Below are 24815 nucleotides of genomic sequence, written 5' to 3' on the forward strand. Positions count from 1 at the left end.
AAATTCACGTTACATTTCATTTTTTAAAGTTTTCAGATTATAAAATTTAATATTGAAAATATAATACAATAACGGAATTCTTATGTGCATGTATGCTTGTAATCTATTACAATTATCTATGTGATTAAAGTACAAACACGTATGCATTCATATACACAGAAGATAACGTATACAATGCAAACATTAATACACAGCAATGGAACTATATGCACTGATGCACGTGTGGCGCTCTCCCAGTTAGCATGTACGTAAATAAACTTCAGTTATAAACTCGGGTCTGCAATTTTAGCAAGTGCCACTTTTCATTCTAGACAAAAGAGCCTAAGTACATATTTAACTGTTATTTTTTTATATCATTTATGACTAATTATTATATTATAATTTTATTATACTATAATGTATATTATTTTAATATTTCTTCCTTTAAATCTGTATGCTATAAATAAATATATTTAAACGAAAATATAATTGGTCGAATAGAATAACAAAACAATTTAATAGAAATTCGCTTGAAACGTATTGTAATAAATACATAACAAACTAATATTATACATTGAACAGGAGCCAATTATATGAAAACATGAACAATTTCAGCTCAGACAAGACTTAATCAATCGTTCGAATAAAATAAGTATCATAGACGACAGCCTGTCTCGCCAAGAACCCTTGAAAGATACCTCTATGTTCAAGTAACAGACAAGGATAGTGGAAAGAACTGTCTAATGCGTTTTTTGCAAAGAATTACGACCGTAACGCCCTTTTCTTTCACATTCGCATTCTCATATGGCTTTTGCCACATAAGTAAGGTAGGTAAGGGCCATATGAGTAGTATGGTACATAGAATTTAAAGGTGAGGTGTCGCAAGTCAAGGCAGTGGTAAATAGAAGCACACTTATCTCGCTCACTCTTACTCTCAATCCGTTAATTCTATCCTTTGCTGCGTGTGCACATACACATACACACAGCAAGCACAAGTGCGTGAAAAGAGAGCAAGGAAAGCGAAGGCTACAGATCCCGAGCAAACGAACATGGAGGAGAAAGAGGGAAAGAGAATGGTCGACGTACATCATTTGGGCGCCGAGAAGTCTGGCGCGACCAGGCCAAGCCAGGCCAGGCCAGAGGCGCGTCTCTGGTTACGCGACCATTTGGGGCGCCAAGCATGGAGCGCCGAGGAGGTGAAAGGAGCGGGAGGAAGAACTGATAGAAGGGAAAACCATAGGAGAGCAAAGAAGAACGGAGAAGAGGATCCCAGAGGGACTAGTAGAGACGAAGGTAGGCGTTCGAGCATCGTCATGTCGAGCTTTGAACCGTGGAATCGCATAGGGCGGCATTATGGAAGGAGAAAGAGGGGAAATCAACGAAGGGGCCCCAGCAGGCTACATTCCAGCGGGACGCGAGTTTTCAAACATGGCTACCCACGTGAATGTAGGTCCACGACCGATCGTATAACACGCACACATGTTCGACCTTACAAACTACAAGATCTCCTCTTTCTTTCTCTTTCTTATTCTTGTTTCTCTTCGTTTCGCCTGTATAATCTGTTCGGAACGATTCCCTCTCATAACGTGCTCCTTCCCCTAATGCCTACTCCGTCACACGCTTATACTGACACTAACCCACAGAATCCCCTTGCCCCTTTACACCATCGGGTTGTTCGTTTCTCCTCTCCCCTCACAGCAACCCGGACGGCCCGTCGACCGAGCTGGCGACACCCTGTCTGGCAAGACCGGCCGACGGACAAAGGAGGGGGAGCCTGGCCGCTGCGTTGCCACGTCCTCGGACTTCGAGCTGCACCTACCTTCGGCCTCAAGGACAAATCCGATGAACGTGTCAGCCGTCGTGGCGTACTTAGGCGACTGCCGGTCTGCTACTGCTATGCCTCTTACCGATATTCATGATCGCTCGTTCTCTTTAATGAACGGACAAAATTTTTGATTACGATTAAATAAAGAATTTGATTGCAAAAAGTTTGACGATTGACATTTTATAAAACGAAAGAAAATGAAATCTCATTTATTTTTATAACGAGCATAAAATACCAAAATGATGATATACACTTATAAAACTATGCGAAGGTCAAATTATATTCAGTCAGGTATCCTCTCGCCACAACGTTTGTAGTTGTCAGATGTTATTTAGGAAAGCTTGGAATCGGTATAATCGACGGAGCGAGAATAACCAGCAAGATTCTTAGAAATGCAGTAGGGTGCTCCTTCGTGGAACGACAGAAGGATCGGACGGGTCTCAGTTTCTGCTGGTGGCGCGAATCGTGGAAATTTACGAGGCCTCGGTTCGTTTCTTTCTATGCGAATTGTCTCGCTCGCTCTTATTTCTTCAAAGTATATAGTTACTAACACGCGGCTTGCGTCATTGCTCGCAGGTCTCTCCACGTCCGTATACGTTACGGCCTACGTGCGGCTCAGCGATATGGCAACCGCGCGTAAAGCTAAACATATTAACTGTCGGCTCACGCCACAAAAACAACATGATCTCATTCCACTACGTATGTATATGCAAGGAACGTGTGATCCGCATGCACGCTTCGAAATCTCATTCAGAGATAACTAGAAGTGGATAAGAGCATTCGAGAAATGAAAAATAAGAACAGGACAAAAAGTATGAATAACTATCCAACAGTGACTCGTAACGGTAAGTCGATAGAATGGTCTGGTAATAACTAGCAAAGAACAATACAGATCGCATTACCCCACTGGGGCTATAATAGGAACGGCTCCTCGACCCTAGGAGAGGATTACCAATACCAGCAAAGTTGACACGGCCACGGGTATTTTTCCTGGAAGGCAAAATCCCCTTACCTCACCGGCCTTTCCCCTTATTCGATGCCAATAAAACTTCCTAGACGACGGTCGCCGAGTTGGCGCTCGTCTACGGCAAACTTTCAAGAATCGTACCGTATGCGAAGTCTGACGTAGGTCTTCAACGATTTAACCTAGATAACACGCCTAATCTCAGCCACACGAGAAAACATCGTAACTCGAGTCGTGTTTGCTATTCTTTTTAACGCTCCTTCGATGGGTTCGATCGCGATTCAATGAACAGAACGAAATTCAGCGTAGCATATGCTATCGTAATACCGAGAAAAGGCACGGTCAAGTCGCTAGGAGAAAGGCGAGCAAAAATCACGGCTCCATGCTGGCTAGCGCGGACCGAGAGTTGGTAAGCAGCGAGCGAGCGAACGGGCAGGCAAGCAGTCAGACGAGCACAGCAGACAATATGGCGCCGAGAGCGTCGTCACGCTGGCGTGACGTTTCCCGCGCGCGTCATTAACGGAAGTGAGCACACAAAATGGCGGAGTTTTACGGAGCTGAGGTGTGAAAGGGAGGATAGAAGGCGAGAGGGTGTGACGGGGGAAGGGGCGGGTGGGGCGCCTACGGGTGCGGGCAGTCAGGCAGGATGACGAGAGTCATAGAAAGAGAGAAGTTGGTGGAGGTTAGGTCGGTGGCGCAAAGAAAGAAGAATGACTAGTGGCCGGCGGCGGTGGACTAGCGCCTGTGCTACACGAGTAGGATGACGTTGAGGGGAGCTTGCTGGATGGAGAGAAAAGAACGGAGAATTGATTGGTCGTAACGTGAAGAAAGAAGGAACGAGAGTACGACTGAGTAGGAAAGTAGGGGAAGTACGGTGAGAGAGTGTGGTCGGGAGTAGGAGAGTGCGCGGCAAGGGGCGATAGAGTGAGAGAGCGAGCTGGTGGCCTGAGAGGGGAAGGGAAAGATCGTTTCAGTGGGAAGCAGCCGCAGTCCGCTAGTAGTAGTGGGGATGAAAATTAGTTACGGCATCTACCAAGACCTAAAAGGAACTCCGTGCGCGGCGCGACCAGGCCACTTCGTGCAATGTTACGCGTTAAGGTACCCCCGTACGTCGCATCGTTAGCAGTGCCCGGTTTCGAAGCTCATCGTCGTCATCGTCGTCGCCGTTCTCGTTCTCGTGTTTGACGTGACGGTCATCGTCACGGTGCGGAAAAGTTCGGTGTGTGAAAATATACGTTATGGCTCATGGTGTAAACGAAGTGCTCAGTGAAGGAAGCACGGTGAAAATGGTGCATCAAAAACAGCAACAACAGCAACAGAATCCGAGGAAATCGGTCGGTGTGATGGGAAGTAGACGGATATTCGCGCCGGCCTTCAAACTCAAGGTTCTCGATTCGTATAGAAACGACATCGATTGTCGTGGAAATCAACGAGCCACCGCGAGGAAGTACGGGATTCATCGACGTCAAATACAAAAGTGGTTACAGTGCGAGGATAATTTGAGAAATAGTTGTGCCGAGACTGGTAATACCGGAGTTGTCTCGACAACGGTGATCTCTCCCGTGGGTGTTTCCAAGCCGGACGGTACCGTGACGGAAGCCACGGGGCCTGCCGTGACTCCAGCAGCGCCGGCCTTGAACCTCAGCCTCGCCAGACTGCACGGCGACGAGTTGGCTACACAGCAAGGGCCCCCACCTCTTCTTTCTCATCCTCCTCATGGTGGTTCATCCTCTTCGTCCCAATATGTTTCCCAATCTGGAACGGCGCCGGTTTTATCCGTTCGTCTTGGTTATCAAGAATATTCTGTCAATTCAGAGCAACAACATCCTCGTCGGGAAACAGACGATCGAATACAGGTAACAGTGGACGTTCAGGGTTATTCGGAGACGCGCGCGGATCAAGAACCAAATTATTACGTTCTAAATTCGGACGGTCAACGAGGGGAACTCGATAATTTCGATGGTCGGAACGAGGCGAAGGTGTATCAGACCCTGACATCGTATCGAGTACCTCTTCAACAAGATCGATTCGGTAACGAAAATGAAATCATCGTCGGGACATCCTCTTTGCATCGGCATCGTTCTTCGCCTATGCATCATCGATCTCAGCAAAATTACGGGGACGTGGATTCGTCAATGGACGGGAAATCGTACGGTTTGTTGCTAGCGCCGTCGATGATAAAGACGGAACGAGCGAGCCCAGACTCGGCGGCGACGCCAGGGCCGTGCGAATCCACTAGTTCTCCCGGTGCCCCGAGAGTCTCACTCTCGCCCGTTTCGCATTCAGCCAACGGCACCGGATTCAGCTCCAGCTCCAGCTCCAGCTCGGCTATGTCCGTTCACTTCGATTCTCCACGGCCCTCCGCGAGCCCGTGTTTGCACGTGCACGAGCATGAGCACGCACACGAATCGGTACACACGTCACCAACACCGGATTCCGAGAATCCGATCTCGTCCCTGCACCGTTCGCACCAGAGAGAGTCGAAAGAAACAACAACGATTCATATCGAGGAGAAGGGAACCGAGGACGTAGCAGAAGAGACAGAAAACGGTAAGGCGGTGGTCAAGAAAGAAATCCAGCTCGAGGAAGAGGTGGTGGTCGGCGAGGAGGGAAGGGAAGCTGTCGTTGCATCCTCGTACGTCGATTATCAACGACCACCTGCTGCTTTCCCGACACACACAGATTCGTGCCCAGTAAGCCCCGCGAACGATCGAGAAGGATATTCGTTGCCTCCGAGTCCTCGAGGACCCACCAGCTCCGGTAGATCCAGCACCAGTTGCTCCGACAGCGAGATGGATCCACTCGATTGTTCTTCCGCCAATCAAAATTCGTCCAACGATCTAACTCGTCGACGATCATTCTCGCTAAGGTTCAAATTGGATGTTCTCGACGCTTTCCATAGAGACGTTGGTGTGGCGGGTAATCAACGGGCCACGGCGAGAAAATTCGGCATCAATCGGCGTCAAGTACAAAAATGGTTAGGTCAAGAGACGGAGTTGCGGGGCGAGATCGCTCTTCGCGGAAACTCGAGGCAGAGGCTCGGTCCCATCCAGGATGCCGCTTCCGGTGACTCACCGGTAGATCTGAGGACGTCGAACTACGTTTCTAGCTTATCGCAAGATCGAATCGAAGTCGAGTACGAGCAATCGCCTCCTTATTGCTGCGATGTTGGCTCTTCGCAGCATCTTCCATATTACCAACACGCCGCCATGGTCGATGTATCTTGCGAGAACGAGCCTGTCGTTTCTTGTAATCTTTCATGCTGCATGGACGGCCACGCCGTGACACCGGTTGTCTCGTGCTATCAGGAAGCCTCCTTAAGGGGATCTTGCTACTCCGACTCGCAGACCAGATTGTACTGTTATTCCCCCCGAGAATATTCGTCGGAGATCACCTCGGTTTCCGAACACTCGGAAGAACTGTCCTCACCGTTAAAGAGGCAATATTGCACTCTTTCATGCTGTTACGAGACTCTATCTTCGCCGAAGAGACTCTGCCTAGAGATCGAAGATCAGATCAGGACGAATTCCTGCCAAGAAGTGCCTCCTCAGGAAATGCCGCTTTGTTTGGTGAAGCCAAAGAGGTTCGTCGACGCAGCTGCGTCGAGAACGGAGCCTGTGACGAGTACTGTGCCAACGCCACCGGCGTCCGTCGCGCCTCCACCCTCAGGATCAACGATCAAGAAGGATGCCATTCTGTTCAAGCCTTATTTGGACAATCCCGTGAGCAAACCGGCCAAAGAGCAGACAGTCCAAAGGGGTTTGTCTCCCATCAGTAGCCAGAATATCATTAACAATAACAACAACAACAATAACAACAACAACAACAACAACAACAACAATAACAACAACAACAATAACAACAATAACTGCCAAAATATTTGCAATTTGAACGAAGGCAGGGGCCATGACTATGCTCTAGAATTAAGCCTGAGATTGCCGGTATCCTGGAGAGCTCATCCAAGTCCGTACGAGTTCCCACAGGTTAGAAGTGCGTTCGTTAGGTATCCAGCAAGTCCTCATTATACTTAATTGGAAAATTTGTTTGATCCTCGATTTCGCGAAACGGAAGTTTCGAATTTTTTATTGTAAAATTAACCGACATCAAGTGCCAAGAAATCGATATTTAAACTCGAAAAAAAATTTTTTTAATCGATCGTTGTTGATATTTAAATTCGAGAAAATGAAAAACAATACCATGATTTGGATCAAGGATATGAAATCGATTGTTAGATATTCAATGGTCGATAAAGGAGAGAAAAAATCCTTTTAGAAAGGATTTTCTCGAGCAGGATCGATTAGTACGTGATCTACGACACGTCGCACGCCACGTAAGCGTTTATCGTTTCCTCAATCGTCGGCGTCGCGTAAAACATGATAAAATTTTAATCGGCCATTAGACGGTATGTGGAAAGAGATTATATATATGGTCGCGTCTTTGGTTGGCATCCTTTAACATTTTTTGATTTGATTTTTTTTTTCTTCTGCCACTCTCCAAAGTTTCTTCAATCCTTCCCTTCCCTTTCTATCTCTTTCCTTCTCCCCTTCTCCATGAAAATTTATCATGATGAAATATTTTTCTTGGAGAAATTTTTCTCATACCATCTTATCAGAGATTAACTCGTTCGACGGCTATCGGCTAGGCCGTTTAGAGGTCGAGTGTATTGGCTATAATTATAGAATTATGTCAGTCTCTGAATGATAACGATCACGATGAAAACTCGGTAATGTGGCTCATCATCGTGATTCGTTGCGTAATCGCCTTTATAAATTTCAACGAAAATTCGTTGCATTCGTGCAACTATAATTTTTCCTTTACTTGCCCTCGTTCAATGATTTTTCAATCTCGATTCGTTGGATAAATAGATCAAACCTGATCACATTTGAAATTATATTTCAGATAATTTGTTATATATTATTGTAAAATGTTACTTCAAATACTATTATTATTTATTTATACAATACGATATAATAATTTCTGTTTATTAGTATTATTTTAACGATTATTTTAAACGATTACTTCTTATTTCGATGTCAAATAAAATTTTACTCTTTTGACATTGAAATTTTCCACGAATCATTATTGATTCTTCCAATTTCGCGTCCAATCGAGGATCAAATCTATTAGATATCGTTTAATTGCTCAAAGAATTTCTTCCATACGCGCATCCGTGTCTCATGCACGGTACACAGCAAGTATTACGACAGGGTTTCGTCTCCGTTTTTCCTCTCTTTTGTTTTCCAGAACTTCTCTCGCCTCTCGGCACGCGATTTTCCCTCAAGTCTCACATTTCCTTCCTCCTCGGTCGATTATCTGTAAATATGTAAATAGAATGACGCAGGAGGATCAAACCGATCGAAGTCGAATCGTAATCGATTAATCTAATGAATTGTTGTGTGGCTCGGTTCGATCCTCTCGCTCGAACGGCCATTCATGGATATTTTTATATCGAGTTTTCGGTCACGAGGAAGAAGGGAAGGAACGAAAGGTCGAAGAAGGAGAAGCGCGAGAAAATTCATATGACCGCTTCTGTTCGAGGCCTTCGCCATTCGTGCCTTTTTTCTCGCTGGTCTTATTACTAGATCAAACGCAATCTAATTTTGAACAAATTTACAGGTAGATTACATAGTTTGTATACAGAGATATATTTTGTACAAATTTGCGTTCTTCGAAGGACAGTTAAAGCGACGAATCAATTAGATGTTAAAAAAATTTTTAATATCGATAACGCAACAATGTAATAAATCAATGTCATATAAATTTAGAAATTTTTATAATATCGATCGATAGATTTTTGACAATCTTTGTCGAATCGTACGATATTCTCTACATACATTGTCGATCAGAGATTTGGAATTATTAATACATTTTGTAAAATATAATTATTTATAAAATGTTTAAATTAGAGTTCAGTTACCTATTTTGTGCAAACAAAAATGAGCACATTTATCTTATTAGTAATGCAAATTTACTTTCGTCTTAATAAATGGCAATAAGATTGGAATGGAATTAAATTTTTTTGATTCATTATCAGTTAATGTTTTATTTAAATATTTTATATGTATATATGATATAAAAAAGAAAAGAAAAGTGATTTCAAATTTTTGATCAATAGTACGTACATATATCGATGAGATTTAATGCGAGATTGATCGTGAGGGGAGATTTTTAATAAAGACACGAGATCGATTTGCAAAACCAGCGTGCCTTAAACGATATATATATATATATATAAAAGACATTAGAATTTCATACAGGGACGTAATGTTGTTTAATATCGAATGTTAATACAATTTTAATTTAAAATAATAAACTTATTCACAAAAAAAAATTACGAGAGAGAGATAGAAAGAGAGAGAGAGAAAGAGAGAGAGAGAGAGAGAGATGTTCTTAATTATTCTTATAAATTATTCACGCGTTCATATCATTTCCATTCGTTCTCTGATTGATTGAATCCCAGCTAATGTATTTCGATTCTTGAGTCGATAACGCGTTTATTTTTATTATAAGACGACCATCGAACTAGCAAAGAATGTATCTAATTCATTGGTCAAAAAAAAAAAAATTCGAAAATTCCTTGTTATGTTTTCTTTCTACTTCTGATAATCTATATGTAGTTTTCTTGTATTAGAATCGATCAGAACAAGTTGACGCAACGTGTGCCACGGTCTTTTTTTTTTGGATGTAACACTCATCAAGCCGTGAAAATTTCCCTCTGGATGGAAAACTGAAAATAACCATTCCACGAATGTTCTACGATCCAACAATTGAGCACGTCGCGGCAAAGAAGGGCAATTTTGTAAATTACCATCGCAGACAGAGTAGTTACGTCAATGTTTCAATATTCAGGCTCAATCGAGCTCGTTCCAAGTGCGACTAATCTCACGCGTTGCGACAGCATTATCGGCCATCGAGGATGCACTCGCAATGAATCGTGGCACGCGCGCTAGTCGAACAATATTTACCTGGACGTTTGTTTCATATATGTATACGAATGGAATAATAAATAATAAATTCCAAGCAAATTTTATCAAATTATACGTGGATTTTTGTGGATTTCTGTGTTTCTAAATTTTTGGAAAGCAATGATTTTTTCGACGAATTTTTGCCTAAGAAACGATTAAATCGACTTTTAGAATCGGAAAGACGGGAGAAGAAACCATATTAACCTTGTCCGCGTTCGCCGATAGGGTCAAGGTGGCAATGTACAATAAAATATAGCGTAATCTTAAGCCATAATGAATTACATAATGCCATAACAAACGTTTTACATAATAAACGTAGCGTCGAACCGACTGATGGGAGAGCGAGAGAGAGAGAGAAAGAGTGAGAGAGAGTGAAAGAGATGAAGGAAGAGCGTGCTCGATAGTGCGAGAAATAAATGCGTGCATGTTTTTTTACGTGTGTATTGGCGCGCACAGTTTTCGTACGTGCGTATACGAATGTGTTTCGTGTGCACAGCCCATAAGAGTCTATTAAACGAGGCATAAAACATTGTATAAGCAATATTTTTTAAGTGCATCAAACTGTGTGAACGGAAGGTGAGGAGGAAGGACGGGGGTATGAAGGGAACGAACGGTTGGTTCGAAGTGGTGGGGAGAAAAACTTCGTGGGCGAGCCCCCACGTTTTAAACCCACGTGTAGGCAGAGAACGTACATACATTATACATACACACATTATACAAATATACAAATAATTATATATAAGCATAATGCTCGCGTATGTACAAAAAAAATTTATATATAGCGTTGATAGATAAATAGAGAGAGAGAGTGAGTTTATATATATATAATTATATATATATATATATATAAATATGTATACATAATTATATTTTAATACGATCAAGTTGTAGGAACGAAGCGACTAAAAACTCGCCCGGTGCCTTTAGAGATCCGCTCGTGCCTTATATCTTTATTAATGCGAGGAAGAATCAAGGACCAAATGTCTCGCGTCCTTAGAACGAGCCACGTATATTTTTACGTCCTCTCCGCGGCGAGAAAAAAAGCGCTGCTCTTGGCAAGGATACGTTCTGCATAACACCGGTGACTCGTCCAACCGTGTAATAATATCAGTATTGAGACTTATTCGTTTATTTATTGGTCGCAACTTTAATAATTTTCTTTCCCTTTCTCGTTTTTCTATCGAATAAATTAGATCGGATCGAGAACGAACTATATTTCTTTTTTTTTTTCTCATGTATTTTCTGTTCATCTACATTTTTAATCATTCTAATTTGGTTTAATTCGAATGATATATGAGAAATTGTATTAGTCGAATATAAACTCGTTCTGAAGGTTGATTGAGACCAAAAACAAATTCGAGTTTTCTCGCCGAGAGAGGCAATTCAAAGTGTGATAATCGAAGAATCGCTGATACCTCGCCTCTAAGGCTTATCTATGTCTTTTTTTTTTCCTCTCTTTGTGCGGTCGAGATTCTCCGGCGAGCGGTGAACGGTAGAAAGAACAACGATATTCGATATATCACGCAATCCACGTGTTTCTCAATTCGTCGACAAAATTCGCCCAATTACAAAGCATATCCGTTATATTGTGATTCATCGAGTACCAAGAGATTGAGAGGGAGAGAGACTGAATTATTCAGAGAGAAAGGGATAGAATGATCGAGAAACAATCTTAATGTACGGAGAAAATAGATATCATCAACGTTTTTTTTTGTACGTTCGAAAAATAAAAAAAAACAAAAATTATTGTATTAAATATTGTATTATATATACACGCGTAGATTATGAGAATTTGAGAGAAAATATAAGAGACTATTTTAAAAGAAATCTGTTTATTATTTTTCATTCTGTCATGTACACATATTAATGTGGCATTTCTTCTTTTAATCTTGCCTGCACTATATTTATTTCCTTTATCGAAGATTTGCTTTTTTACTAGACACATATCACAATATCTAATATATCTAAGAACGACTATTTTTTTTTATATTCTTAGTAAAAAAAAAAAGGCTATTTTTATCAAGATATATTATTGAAATAAATCATTTAAAAAATGATCGTTAAAGTTATATATTATTTGAAATAATTACATATCAATTTATTTAAATTGGTTAATGATTTTTAAAAATTAAATTGAATAAAAAATTATTTAATTTGATTTTCTAATTAATACTTAATTTATACTTCATATAAAATAAAGATATACAAATAATTATATAATATATAATATAAAATAATTATTTTTTTTGTTATTGAAAATATATTTACATTTCATGTATTTTTTTCTGTCGCTTTAGATAGTTGCAATCATACGAGATTATTCGATTGTGAAAACGTATTTGATTATATGCATTTCTCGGAGGCGCTTACATGCGTGGCAGACTGTGCGTCTCGAGATAACCGAGAGACAGATAATTTAAGAAAAGTTGACACAGTTGAACAAAGACAACCACTGATTTACAAGTTGACTTCAGAAGAACGATGCCGTCTTTGATCTCAATCTTGTTCCATCCCATTAAAATTTATTACACGATCTAACGACAAAGAAAATATAATTACAAAATACAAATGAGGAAATAAGAGATATATCATATAATTATCATTTTTATATTCCGTCAATATATAAATTTCTTGATATTTTTATATCGCTTTTTTTCTTATAATAATAATAGAAATAAAATTTTAATATTTCAAGAAATATTTAATAATTTGTATTGTTCATATATACTTTTGTATTTTATAATTGTTGATTCATGATTGTTATGAAGAAAGCTTTTTAAAAAAAAAATGCAAAACGGTATCATTTCAGGTATTGTTTGTCTTTTTTTTTTAATAAAGATATTAATCTTATCTAATGAAATATCTCGCTCAGAGAAGAAGCTCGTGAAATAATAGAGCAATATATTTTATTTCAAGTTACGCTAAATTAAAGTTGAAATATCACGCAATTTTCAAGATATAAATGTTACTCGATTCACATTCAAAATTTCTTGATATTCTGCAATACCGACAATGAATGTTTTTCATTTGCCCTTTAAAACGAGCTCATTTTCATGACGCTTTCAATTTAATTCTGTCACATTTAAAAGAGGATATAAGATAAGCACAAGCCAATTTATAGAAACTCGTGCACTAAAAGTACATCCGATGTACGCATACAATTATACGATTTGCAATCGATGCAACCAATGCATTGTTTCCGTTATCGTGGTTGATTGGTAGTATTCATGGATTGACGATCGCACACGTACACGCTAAACTTTCTAAGCACGCAAGTCTGCTTACGCACCGTGCAATTGCAGTCCATCAACTATGCACTTGAATTGTCGATAAATGACATAAAAAATCTTTAAAGTTTCATAGCTTTTTCTTGAATGCTAAATATTCGTTCATTTCTTAAATACATTTCTTAATTACATATGATCATAAGATAAAGATTATATTATTATTATTAATCACTGTTAAAACATGGAAAGATGTTATATAAAAAATGAAAATAAATTGCAGTTCTTGCTGAATGTTTCTTTGAACTTAAAGAGAGGTTGAAAAAACTTGCGCGAGCAGCTGCACACGTGCATATGACGCAACATATTCATATGTATTTCTGTATAGTTATACACTGCAGCTAATTGAATTAGAATATGCAATAATTACAGCAGAAGCATAATGAATTTTATACGGTGGATCGATAGTGAATTCTATTTAAACAATGATAATGATTATGAAAAAGTTGTCAATTATTTCATATTTATAAAGGATCTTAACATACTGTATATTATAGAAATTCATATTATCGACAGTGAAAATATAGTTACACTAATTTATCGATATTTCTTTGAAAGATTATTAAATATCTTATCTTTCTTGTTGTATGCATTTCCTTAATGCGCAATTAGTTTAAAATCATTTAATATAATTAAAACTATAATAAAAAGAAATAACAAAAAAAACAAAATTTGCGATAACTTTGTTCATATATTATGTTCATTGTAATTGATAATTTTTGATGTATTAAAAAATAAAAAACATTTATCGAATGATCTCTATATTAAATCGCAATAACGATATTATTCGTTTCTATTGAGGCCACCGCGTGCGTGCAAAGCACCTTGAATCAAAGTATGACTGATGCAACGCTTCAATCAACGCCAATAAATGTCACCACTGGTGCAATGCAATTAGGAAGGGTACAGTGGGGCATGCAAACAAAAATTTATAATGAAATTATATATTTATTTTTAATTTTGCAAATAAATCCTTTTAAATTAATGTTAATTTTGTACAGATTAAATTAATTTAAGACTTAAAGCAATATATATATTTTTAAATATTTTCTAATTTAAAAGACAGCATAAATCATTGTTTACAATGATAAAATATTCATGACAGGATACCACGCGTCTGGCGTTCTCAACCGGAAATTCGAAAGGGATACCAAAAAGTTTCTGGCTCTATTCCAATAGGCGAATAACGTGTCTTCTGTTTGCGAGTTAAAGATCAACGTGGCGACAAAGTCTCAAGTTTCGTTGATTATTCTTACGGTGTACTTCTTGTCCGTCCGCCGATATCATCGGACAGTGCTTATAAATTGCAAATAATCTTCGAAAACACGATCCAGGTCTTTTTTTTTATCAACGATCTTTCGTTATCTAGCTGAAAAAAATATCGTGATTAATTTATCGTCATATTTATTATATCTTTTCGAAAATAATTAAAGCCAAATGGTAAAGTCGTCTATAATCATTGAAAAGAAAAAAAATAATTTAAACAATTAAAAAAAAATTTAATACTAAAAACAAAACAGAAAAAAAAGAAAATTTTCTTTGGAGAAATAATAAAAATCTAGATTAAATAATAAAATAGAAAAATAAAAAAAGAACTAACGAACAAAATAAGAAATATTAATTCTAAAAGAGGTGAGACAGTATTTACTGCGTTGTGAAAGTCCAACCAGAGTTTATTTTTACCCTAGACAAATGTGTGCATTCTCTTCGACATTTCTCTTGCTCGTTCTTGTTTTCCTGTTCTTCTTTAAGCCTATCTTTTTTGCTTTGTTTTTCATTTTATTTTTTTTTTTTGGTAGACATTGATACAGAATCTACTTTAATTAACAGTTTTGTTGGTATGTTGAATATAGGAATCTTTATTCCGATCGATGATAGTTAAATTAGAAACTACAATCAAATAGATGACATTTTAATTCATAAATTGATATGTGTTACAGGTATAGCAAACGAAAGAATAATTGTAAATGACGGAGCGATATGAATCGCCGGAAGTGAAGATCGTATTGTCTAAGGAAGAGATTCATAAGAGATATCAAGATATATCCCTAATTATATATAAAGTAATTATTTATTTACGACACACAAATTTATTGATAAAAAATATTATATTTAAATTGTAATTAAATACAGAAACAACAATTTTTAATAATCTTCTTTCTAAATTCAAAGACATTTTAATGTACAAATTATGTTTTAACAATATCTTGCATATAATTACGTACATTTCTCGAAGTTTTAATTAATTAATTTTTGTGATTTGTTTCAAATCTTTGTATTACAGGAACAGAGTAAGAGAGAAGTGAATTATTTAACTTTTGGAACGAGTCGTAGAACGATGGAGTATAGTAATTACGGAAATCATCCCGTTATTGTGCGGAGACCAACTGGCTCTTTGACAACTCACAACGATGAAAACATATCTTCCCAAATATTAAGGATATATCGAAAGCCTCGAGATAGTTGTGCAATAAATTAGTTTATGCCTCAATTATGGTTCTTAATTTTAAATTAAATCGTCGATTGTTTATTTATTTTTGGCATTTTTAATATTTTATTCTCCTTCATGTTTTTCGAAATATAATATTAATTAATTTTCGTTACCATTAAAATATTCACATTGATTTTATGATGTCGAATATAATATATTTATATATAATGTTTATACCTAAATGATTTTTAAATATTTATATAATTATATTTATACAATATATTTTTTCCTGATACATTATTGTTAGTTGAATTACAATTCGATTGATCTATGATGAATGTGGTCCGATATCGATCCAATTTTAATAAAGTCCGACGTTGCAATTGTAACAAAATTTGCATACGTTCGTGCATTACAAGAATATAAGCAACAGTAATAGCATTTAATCGTTATTTTTTTCAGGAAAAATTAGAATGTCATTTATGACTTTGTATAAAATAAATATGGGACAAAGCACATAAAAATTAAAAAGATCCATGATAAAAGGATCTTAATTAGAAAGCCAGTTATTTACTGACAAGAGAAAACAGTATTGAATTCACAATTTGTAGAATTTTCATTGATAATTAATCAACTGGCTATTTCAATTTGGGTTATGACGTCACAACTAAATGTAAAAAATTATCAGGATAACTTAAATGTTCTGACATCCATTGAAGAGGTGTTTCCAATGGTGGGGTAATACCATGAGTAAACACTGTAACTAAATAAAAAACATAAATAAATAACACAATACTTAAATATATAAAATATATAAAAATAAATACAAAAAAATATTCACTTACTATTTTCATTATCTGGAAATACTTCATTCAATAAATGCCTCAATGTTTTTCTTTGACCTTCTTCATTGACAGGTTTTACAAGTTTTTGTACATATTTATCTTCACTTGTATAACATCGAAATGGTATGTATTTAAAACCTTCCTCTATGTTACTAGCCTCCATAAGTTTTCGATTCACAGACCAAAATTGATCAAACTTATCATTCAATAAACCAGACCATAATTGATTATGATCTTTCTTTTGCATACTAGATACAACTTGCCCTCTGTGTTTTAGTACATCTGCTTCTTTAATACATGAGAGAAAATATGCTTCTACTACTTCTCTAAAATTTAAATTTAATAAAATTAAATATTTTATTATAAACAAATATTAAATTAAGCTTCTATATATTTACTTGTTTTGACAGTGCATCAGCACATTTTCTGGAAACCTATCAAAGTGAACAACAATATTCCAAGGTAATTCAACATCATTGGAATAAATATCCAAAAGAACACCAATTGGATAATGCCATTTTAAAGGAATACCATTAAATTCTAACCACATTTCATGTTCTTGCTTACTGTCACTTTGTATATGTCTTATAAAATGCTTTCGTATCTAATTGAAAAAAATATATAAAAATGATAATTAAAAATTATAAATATATTTGTTACTGATAATCTTTTATTTGTATTATTTACCTTATCTGTGCAGAGTGGAAAATAACTTAACCTAGGCACCATAAGATAAAATGGGTCAGGTCCTTGTAATTCACAAATTTCCTCAGAATCAAGCGTAAAACAAACAGGAATTTTACCATCCCAAATTTCTCTTAATACCTCCCTGTCATTCGCCATTATGAATACAACGGCAAGTAATGTTTACTCTAATTCATTCGGATTTTTAATAACAAATGAATATCTCTTAAAAGGTTATGTTTTTCGTCTGCTACAAGAATTGAATATATATTCAGATAATGTCTACAATGATAACATGAAGCAATCGATATGTTAGAAATTGAATATATATTTTAGTAGTTATAGAGTTTACAATTTTTCTTCAAGATGGCGTTATATATTTAAAAATTTATAATCGGTAATTTAGAAATTCACTAAATAAATAAGATTATAAATGAAAAAACTAGATTTAATATTTAATGCATTTTTTATTCTAGATCTTTGGAATACGTCTTTTTTATATAGAAGAAATCTTTGGATGGCATTCTAAGAAAGAATTTCAAGTAATAGAAAAAAAACTTCTTAAAATTTCTATAATGTATCCGATATTTTCTCATACGAATCACTTTAATAAAATATTTTTAAAAATTAAAAAATTTCTATTATCATTTATATAACTAATATTATATAATAGAGATAAAGATAGATTAAAAAGATAAAAATATAATAATATATATTTTTTACATTGAAAATTAAGACATATTATAGTTTTGAAAAATGATGAAAATGTATTCCATTGATATTTCATATTTCGTTTATGATTACATTTTAAAAACAAATATAGACAAAGAGAACATAGTAAGAGAATGACAGAGATAGGATAAAAATATGGAAATCAGCGCCATCTCTAGAGTGCCGCAAATGAAACTAATGTGAACAAAGAGAGCAAATAATAAGAAAAGGATGGAGATAAAACGAGAATTGATCGCTAGCGCCATCTATTGGATTATGAAATAAGTAAAGAATTGAAAATTTTCTATTATATTCAAAAGATGGCGTTGATTGTCAATTCTTAATCTACTTTATCCTTCCGTTGTAAATTTCTTTAAAACTCAATAGATGGCACCACTAATCAATTCTTACTTTATCTCTATCCTTTTCCTATTATTTGCTCTCTTTGTTTACATTAGTTTCATTTGCGGCACTCTAGAGATGGCGCTGATTTCCATATTTTTATCCTATCTCTGTCATTCTCTCACTATGCTCTCCTTGTTTAATTTGTTTGCCTATATTTTTTACCTTGTCTTCTCTCCTTACCTATAATTTTTGCTTTACAAAATTTATACATCTCCAATATTTATATATTCCAATATTTAGATATTTTAATAGACGTATGATAATCTTGTGATAAATATAAATGTTCTTCGAATATTTTTAATAAGTATACTTTCAATGTAACATAATTGTTATTACGTTGTAATAATACATTAATTAAATTATTCCGCATAATAAAAATAGTAATCAAAAGCTGATAAAAAAAAAATAAAAGTAAAGAATATCATTTCAGAATATGAGTTATAAAATTCCATAAAATATTGGGTAAATTTTTTTTGTTTCTTTTTTCTTAAATTATCAATTGATATTTCTTAAATTAAATACTTTAGATCCTAGAGGGCGCATCGAATCAAATTTCTGAGTTCTTGCATAGTCGATAATAATGCACATAAATCCTATAATATAAATCTTTTCTATATCTTGTCTAATCTACTGCAATTTTTAAATTTCTGTTCTATTTTTGATCGATGTTTTACAATCGAACAATCAACTTACTAGACTCAAGTATATGTAAAAGGAAGCATAATAATAAATTCAAAATAAAATTCAAAAAAGTATCAAAAAGATGATTCTTTTAAATATAAATAAATGAAGCAGATTTCTTATCTGTTAAGCGAAGATGTCGGACGAGAGAACATATTTATCGGTTTGCTTGAACTTTTGAACTTTGAGGGGGCAGAAAGAAAATTCACTCTCTTCTCATCATAACGATAAAAGTCTCTTTTTCATTCTAACCGCTTAGATATGCACAAACCATGACGTCAATTAGACTAGTCATTAAATCGTAATGTAACTAAACAAGAAATCAATTTTAAACACCTGATATTCATTCTATTTCTGATAAAGAACATTAAACTTGAGCGCCATGTGTTACATCATAAGAATTTATGAGACATATATAATACAGTTCTTTTTACCGATTACTTTTTTAATATCTATGTTATATAACATAGTTTGCAATCTTTAATAAATATCCATAAATATTATTTTCTAATATCTTCACCATTCATTTCAGAAAAATGGACTATATACGAATATAATCTATCATTTTATCGTTATTTAAACTTAATCCAAATTAAACATATATATATATATATATAAAATGGGACGTATTATGTTAAAAAGAAGATTAGTCGTAAAATTAATTCAAATCCAAAACGATAACTTACATTTATATATATACAATACAGAAGAAAAATTTTGCATTTTCGAAATACTGCATATTCGTTTATTCAATGATGATAATATTAGAATCGCAATATCGTCGATAGTTTATTGTATTATCGATTTTTCCGTAAGTAAAATTTTTAATCATCATATCTGTAACTAGCACGTCTTACGTAGAAATTGCAAATGAACGACATGGCATCAATTTCGCGCACAGCTGCACGCAGGGCCGCGTGTGCGTGTCTCGCTCATGTCTCTTGTCGACAGTCTGACCTGACTGTCTGTTCTGATAAATGAAAGTTCCTGATAAATTTGTCTTATAAATAACGGCTCGATACCGGGTGAATGATCATGAGGATGAAAATTTCATCGTGGTACAAATCGTTCAAAGGAGATGAATCAAATTCAACATATTTTTATCCATTGATAAAGTTAACCTCAAAAAAAAAAGAATTCTTTTGTTTCTTTCGTTATATTTATTAATAAAAATTTACAAAAAAAAATAAGAACCATTTTGTTTTAATATTTTGGTGAAGAAAAAAATCCAAATAAATTATGTTATCGTTATTAATTGGGTTATCTTTCTCGATTCGATGATCAAAGGAAAAAAAAAGAAATATGCCCACATATATACGCGGACAGTGAATCAATTTAACTAAGATCATCGATGAATTTATTTTTGGCAGTGGCTTTTGATTGGAAATGAATTTCTCTTGACGATAAATGGAAGAAAAAATGATTTAAAATCTTGAATTAATAAAAGATGATGGAGGTGCGAAATTATATTGTGATAAAGTAATGTCTTTGCGAAGAATATATATACATATCTTTTGAAATTGATGTGTTAATGCATTTTATACTTTCATCAAAGATAAATGATCCATGATTTTGATAAATGATGAAAGAATGAAAATTTAGAAATCATACATAAACATACGAATTTCTAAAAAATTTTATATAATGAAAAGAATCAAGCGATGATCCTTCTTGTTTGTATCGATATCGAATCTGCTTCTGACTAGTTTCAACGATAAAAATATGACAATAAGGCGGCAAGTAAAGGGGAGAACCTATCGCGGGAATAAAAGACATTTCGTTTGCGCTAACACGAGCTTCAATAAAAACTCAATTTATAAGACAACCTTCGACCTCACTAAATGGCTCGCAGCTATCTTTGCCAAGTTTCAACGTCGAATTCCAATATGATCGTCAATATAGACGGCAAAATTTACAATAGTTTTGACTAAAATGCTATGAAAATTGAGTTGAAAACTTGGAAAAAAAATGTTTTGTCTAAACAAATTACCAATCAAAAGACTAAGTTATTCTGACAGTAATTCTCAACTTATAAGGTGATTGTTGTGATATTAATAAAATTAATATTTATTTATTTTGTTTCATTTTTTGACAAAATTTCTTTTGACCATCTAGATTAAAAATTACATTATATGTATACACACATAATATATCTTATTAAATTTATTATAAACATTATTGTTCAAAAAGAAAATTAATAAAAACAATTTGTTGCTCTGAGTTTAGTTTGAAAGAAGATGAATTCTATTATTATCTGATTCTATTATTATACTATTATTATTAAAAAGATAATAAATATTTTAAGGTAAGTACAAACTAATAATATAATTATTGCTCCTTAATTTATATGATTTAATTCAATATAAAACTAATTTTTAAATTCCTAATTTTTCAGATATCATAAATTGGAGAAATATTGATATTTTTAAAATATAAATAAATAATACTGTGGACCAAAATGCATTATTTATATTTTTTATAAGAAGTAAATATACAAGTGGTAAGCATCTCACAAATAGGATATTTATAAAAATTAAAATTTTTATTTTGATAAAATAAATTCTATATATATATATTATATCCTTACCGTTCATTAGCTATATATTCAATTTGTCATTTATTAATTTTTGATATATAAAATAAATTTTCTCCATCCAAAATGAAATATATTTCCAAATGAAAATTGAACAAAAATTTTCATTAGAAATATAAAAAAATTCTATTTATCATCTTACGATTCTTTCAATAAACATTTGTACCTATTAAAATTTCAATTTTCATTTATAGATTTCCATCAAACAAAGGAATAAGCGGCAAAATGAAAAAATAAAATAGTTATTTTTTCTATCAAAATTAGAATGAGGTCACGTCATCACGCGTTAAAGTGGAGTAGATACGGTGTGCAAGCCAACTACTTCCGGTTTCTCGGTGCCGGAACTGCACGCACGGCCGGCTTGTTGTCGCGACGACCCACTCGCGGCAGAACTCGCCCAAAGTCATTTCACGCCCGGTGGAGCGCGGAAACGGGTATTTACTCGAGATTTTCGTTCATAAATCAAGCGCCAAGCTTTCATGCAGCCCCTCTCCCTCAATGGGGGGTTGCACCGCTATTCAGCCACTTAATCGACGCTGTTTATCGTGATCGCAATCGCGAAATTTGTCCATGAGCCGGAAACGGAAGGATTGGAATCACGGCTCAGTTCTGACGCACCCTAAGGAAAAATTTTTAAAAGGAAGTTACAAGTTTTGAAATTATTTAATATAGGGATAACTTCTAGATTTTTGTCTTTAAAATATTTTGTCAAGATCATTATTCTAAATAATGATGACTTTTTTTTTATATAAATATTGTAGCTATTGTTATTCGATTTTAGTTTTTAAAAAATAATATTTTTTATTCTGAAAATATTTGAACGAAATTCGAACTTTGGTTTATTAACTTTGTTATAAATTTAAATTAGATAACTTTAGCATAGATTTGTACACTCTTTAAATCTTACTTATGTTTAGATTAGATTTGAATTAGATCTTGATTAAATATCAGTTATTTCGATGGGATTAGAGTGTACGAGATTTAATTTGAAATTTAATTTTTGATTCAAAGGAAATTGTTTCACAAACATTATTCAAATTATTATTTATGAGAATAAGTTCATAATCATTATATGAATTATTAATACAAGAATAATTATTTTTATTGGTATAATCTTATCTATAATCTGTAAATGTTTTTACAAGGATATATTCATTAGTCAATTTTGTACGTATATCTAACATTTGTATTGTATATTTACTTCTCGATTATATTTTCCTATATCATATCATTATTTATCCGGATATATCTATGTAATTAGTTGATTCATGTTACAATACAAGAAGATTCATTAGCAGAATAATATGAACTACTTAAAGACACCGAATATGAAAATTTCGTAAAGCAACATTCAACTTTTTGATTTTTCGAATAAAAATAAATTATAAAATCCAATATAATAAGACTTAGAACAAGAATAAGAATAAGATTAGAAAAAATGTTTACCAAATTTCTTTCTCAATTGAATTCTTATTCTCTTCAAATCTTATTCTGGCAAATAAAAATTCATTTCTAATTTTTAATTCGAATTAAATTTCATCCATCTTTGTTTCCAGATATACCGATAACTCCTAACTTGATGGATATCCGCGCTTCAGGAATCGAAAGTATCAAGTTTTCCCATAGCTACGTTATTCATGGTTTCCTCTCAAGGAAAAGTCAATGCACTGGCTACACATCGAGAAGCGTGGAAACGCGTGATATTATTTTGATTTAAAGGAAATCAACAGGTGATCGCCGACAGACGGGTAGCGAGTGTCGAAATCTAGAGGCTCGCCTCTCTACCTGTTTCAGGATCATTTTCGATGTTATCCCGCAACATATGCCCGACAAGGGGCAGATGGTAAAAAAGCGTTGAGCCAAAGCAGCAGCGTGTGACACGGGACAGTTTAAAGGGCCGTGATGCTGCTCATCGGGCCAACCACCAATCACTGCTTCTTTTTTGATACAACGATGATGCACGAACACACATAGGACATTGCTCTCTAATTATCCATCGATTATCTTTTAATAGAAACTCTCATGTTGGTAAAATTTCGGAGGGCTTCTGTTAAATCATTCGCCGGAAGCAAAGACCATTAATAAATAAATAATTATAGAGAAGGGAAAACCGTGTCTTCATTACAATGTCATCATTACTAATACCAAAACATCGTCGATTAAAAATTATAACACAAGTTTTTTATATATAATTGTAAAAAAAAAAAGATTACTCGATAAAGATTGGAAAACAACTGACTGAATCAAATCAAGGATATGGAAAAATCACGCCAGAAGATATATCGAGCACTTCCATTCTTCTCAACTCAGCTGCCACATAATTTCCCTAAGAAGAAACTTCAGACAGGAACTTCAGAATCGATAAGTGGTACTTGTTGACGTTTAACGAGCACCACGACCACTTTTGCCTACACTTCTCCATTCCTACTGAGAGAAGCCGCTTCGATCTCGACCGTGGCAATTTCCTTCGATTTTGCTTTGCTTCAACTCATTTCTTTCTTGCTTGATTTCGCCCGAGGCGCTAAGGATCAGTTCTCATTTGGTCGCGATCTTCCATATTTTACACGATACTTCATGGTTATCCTTGTTGTTGCCCGCATCACTGTTGCACCTTTTCACACGACGATCGAGCACATCCCCAACTTCTATTTAAAAAAGAAATGAGAAAGATAACAATGGAAAACAAATGGAAGAATCACACAATTAAATATAATAAAATCATATTTACTTGTAGATTTGCTTGAAAGTAACAGATAAATACGGGAACGAAGAATAGTTTATGATACAATTGATGAAAGAAATGAAGAAAAAATTAATCTTTACTTAACTTTCAACAATTTCAAATCGCAAAACTGATAAAAAGTTTCAAAATCCAAGTTCTAGCCAACGGAGAACGATCCGTTGAGCGGTCGATGCCTCGAATTCGGCCAGGAAACGAGAGAAAATTTATGATAAGGATGGGAAGATCGAGCGAACCGCTCGAGGAGAAGGATGACGGTTTCGTCCCACCTGTACGTACACGTATGCGTATACCGTGTGCACGACACCCCGTGCATGCCAGATCCAGCTGCCATCCGTCCAAACCGCGCGCTCTAGCAAGGAGAAAGGAACGTACAGGTGCGATCGTTAACTCAATTGAACTTTGATAAGTAAAAGTGCATGAGCGTATATTTACTGACGCGAGCGGGACAACTTTATCGTTGCGGCCGTTATCGTTCCACCTCTTCCCGATTAATTACCGTTCTTTTGTCCATAAAAGGATGATGGTAAGTACCATCTCATGCCTTTTCTTTTCCATAAATTCGATTAGCGTTTCAAATTGTATCCTGACAAATTGTAAGTAATAAAGATAATTCGATCGAGCATATCTTATTCTTATCATTCTTTCTTTTCTCGATCGTTTTCTCTGGATTATCCAATATCTTTGGATGCTATGAATAGAAGTTAC

General features: G+C 34.9%; 3 protein-coding genes and 2 long non-coding RNA genes across 18 annotated transcripts in view; 4 read left to right on the forward strand and 1 right to left on the reverse strand.

Moving 5' to 3' along the window:
* The window catches only part of LOC107997084 (uncharacterized), a 46170-nt gene extending 44203 nt beyond the window's left edge, over positions 1-1967 (forward strand). For 5 of the 13 annotated variants that reach the window (XM_062073416.1, XM_062073422.1, XM_062073417.1 and 2 more), the window contains 2 exons: positions 30-244; positions 595-1967. The gene's annotated coding sequence lies outside the window, so the exon portion shown is untranslated. Of the gene's footprint in view, positions 1-29; positions 469-594 lie in introns of those variants that run through there. The other 8 variants (XM_062073421.1, XM_062073420.1, XM_062073423.1 and 5 more) reach the window with 8 other exon arrangements.
* A 1444-nt stretch (positions 1968-3411) lies between these two features.
* Positions 3412-11560, forward strand: LOC107997092 (uncharacterized). The gene has a single exon (XM_017055492.3). It carries the CDS (start codon positions 4007-4009, stop codon positions 6797-6799), a length of 2793 nt encoding a protein of 930 aa, XP_016910981.2. The 5' UTR covers positions 3412-4006; the 3' UTR covers positions 6800-11560.
* Positions 11561-14205: 2645 nt separating this feature from the next.
* LOC107997095 (uncharacterized) lies at positions 14206-15551 on the forward strand. The gene is made up of 2 exons (XR_009829342.1): positions 14206-14649; positions 14958-15551. It is a non-coding gene; the product is annotated as an uncharacterized LOC107997095 (long non-coding RNA).
* A 158-nt stretch (positions 15552-15709) lies between these two features.
* LOC107997094 (autophagy protein 5) lies at positions 15710-17291 on the reverse strand. The gene is made up of 4 exons (XM_017055497.3): positions 16981-17291; positions 16692-16897; positions 16294-16619; positions 15710-16211 (listed from the first exon to the last, which is right to left on the reverse strand). Exons 1-4 carry the CDS (start codon positions 17134-17136, stop codon positions 16102-16104), a joined length of 798 nt encoding a protein of 265 aa, XP_016910986.1. The 5' UTR covers positions 17137-17291; the 3' UTR covers positions 15710-16101.
* Positions 17292-19471: 2180 nt separating this feature from the next.
* Positions 19472-24734, forward strand: LOC133665769 (uncharacterized). Of its 2 annotated transcripts, XR_009829014.1 has the most exons (6): positions 19472-20810; positions 20890-21079; positions 21170-21274; positions 21562-21801; positions 22924-23097; positions 23162-24734. It is a non-coding gene; the product is annotated as an uncharacterized LOC133665769 (long non-coding RNA). The 2 variants fall into 2 exon arrangements; XR_009829013.1 differs by having other exon boundaries at positions 22924-24734.
* The last annotated feature ends 81 nt before the right edge of the window (positions 24735-24815 follow it).

Source organism: Apis cerana, linkage group LG3 (genome assembly GCF_029169275.1).
Source record: "Apis cerana isolate GH-2021 linkage group LG3, AcerK_1.0, whole genome shotgun sequence".
Taxonomy (NCBI): Eukaryota; Metazoa; Arthropoda; class Insecta; order Hymenoptera; family Apidae; genus Apis; species Apis cerana.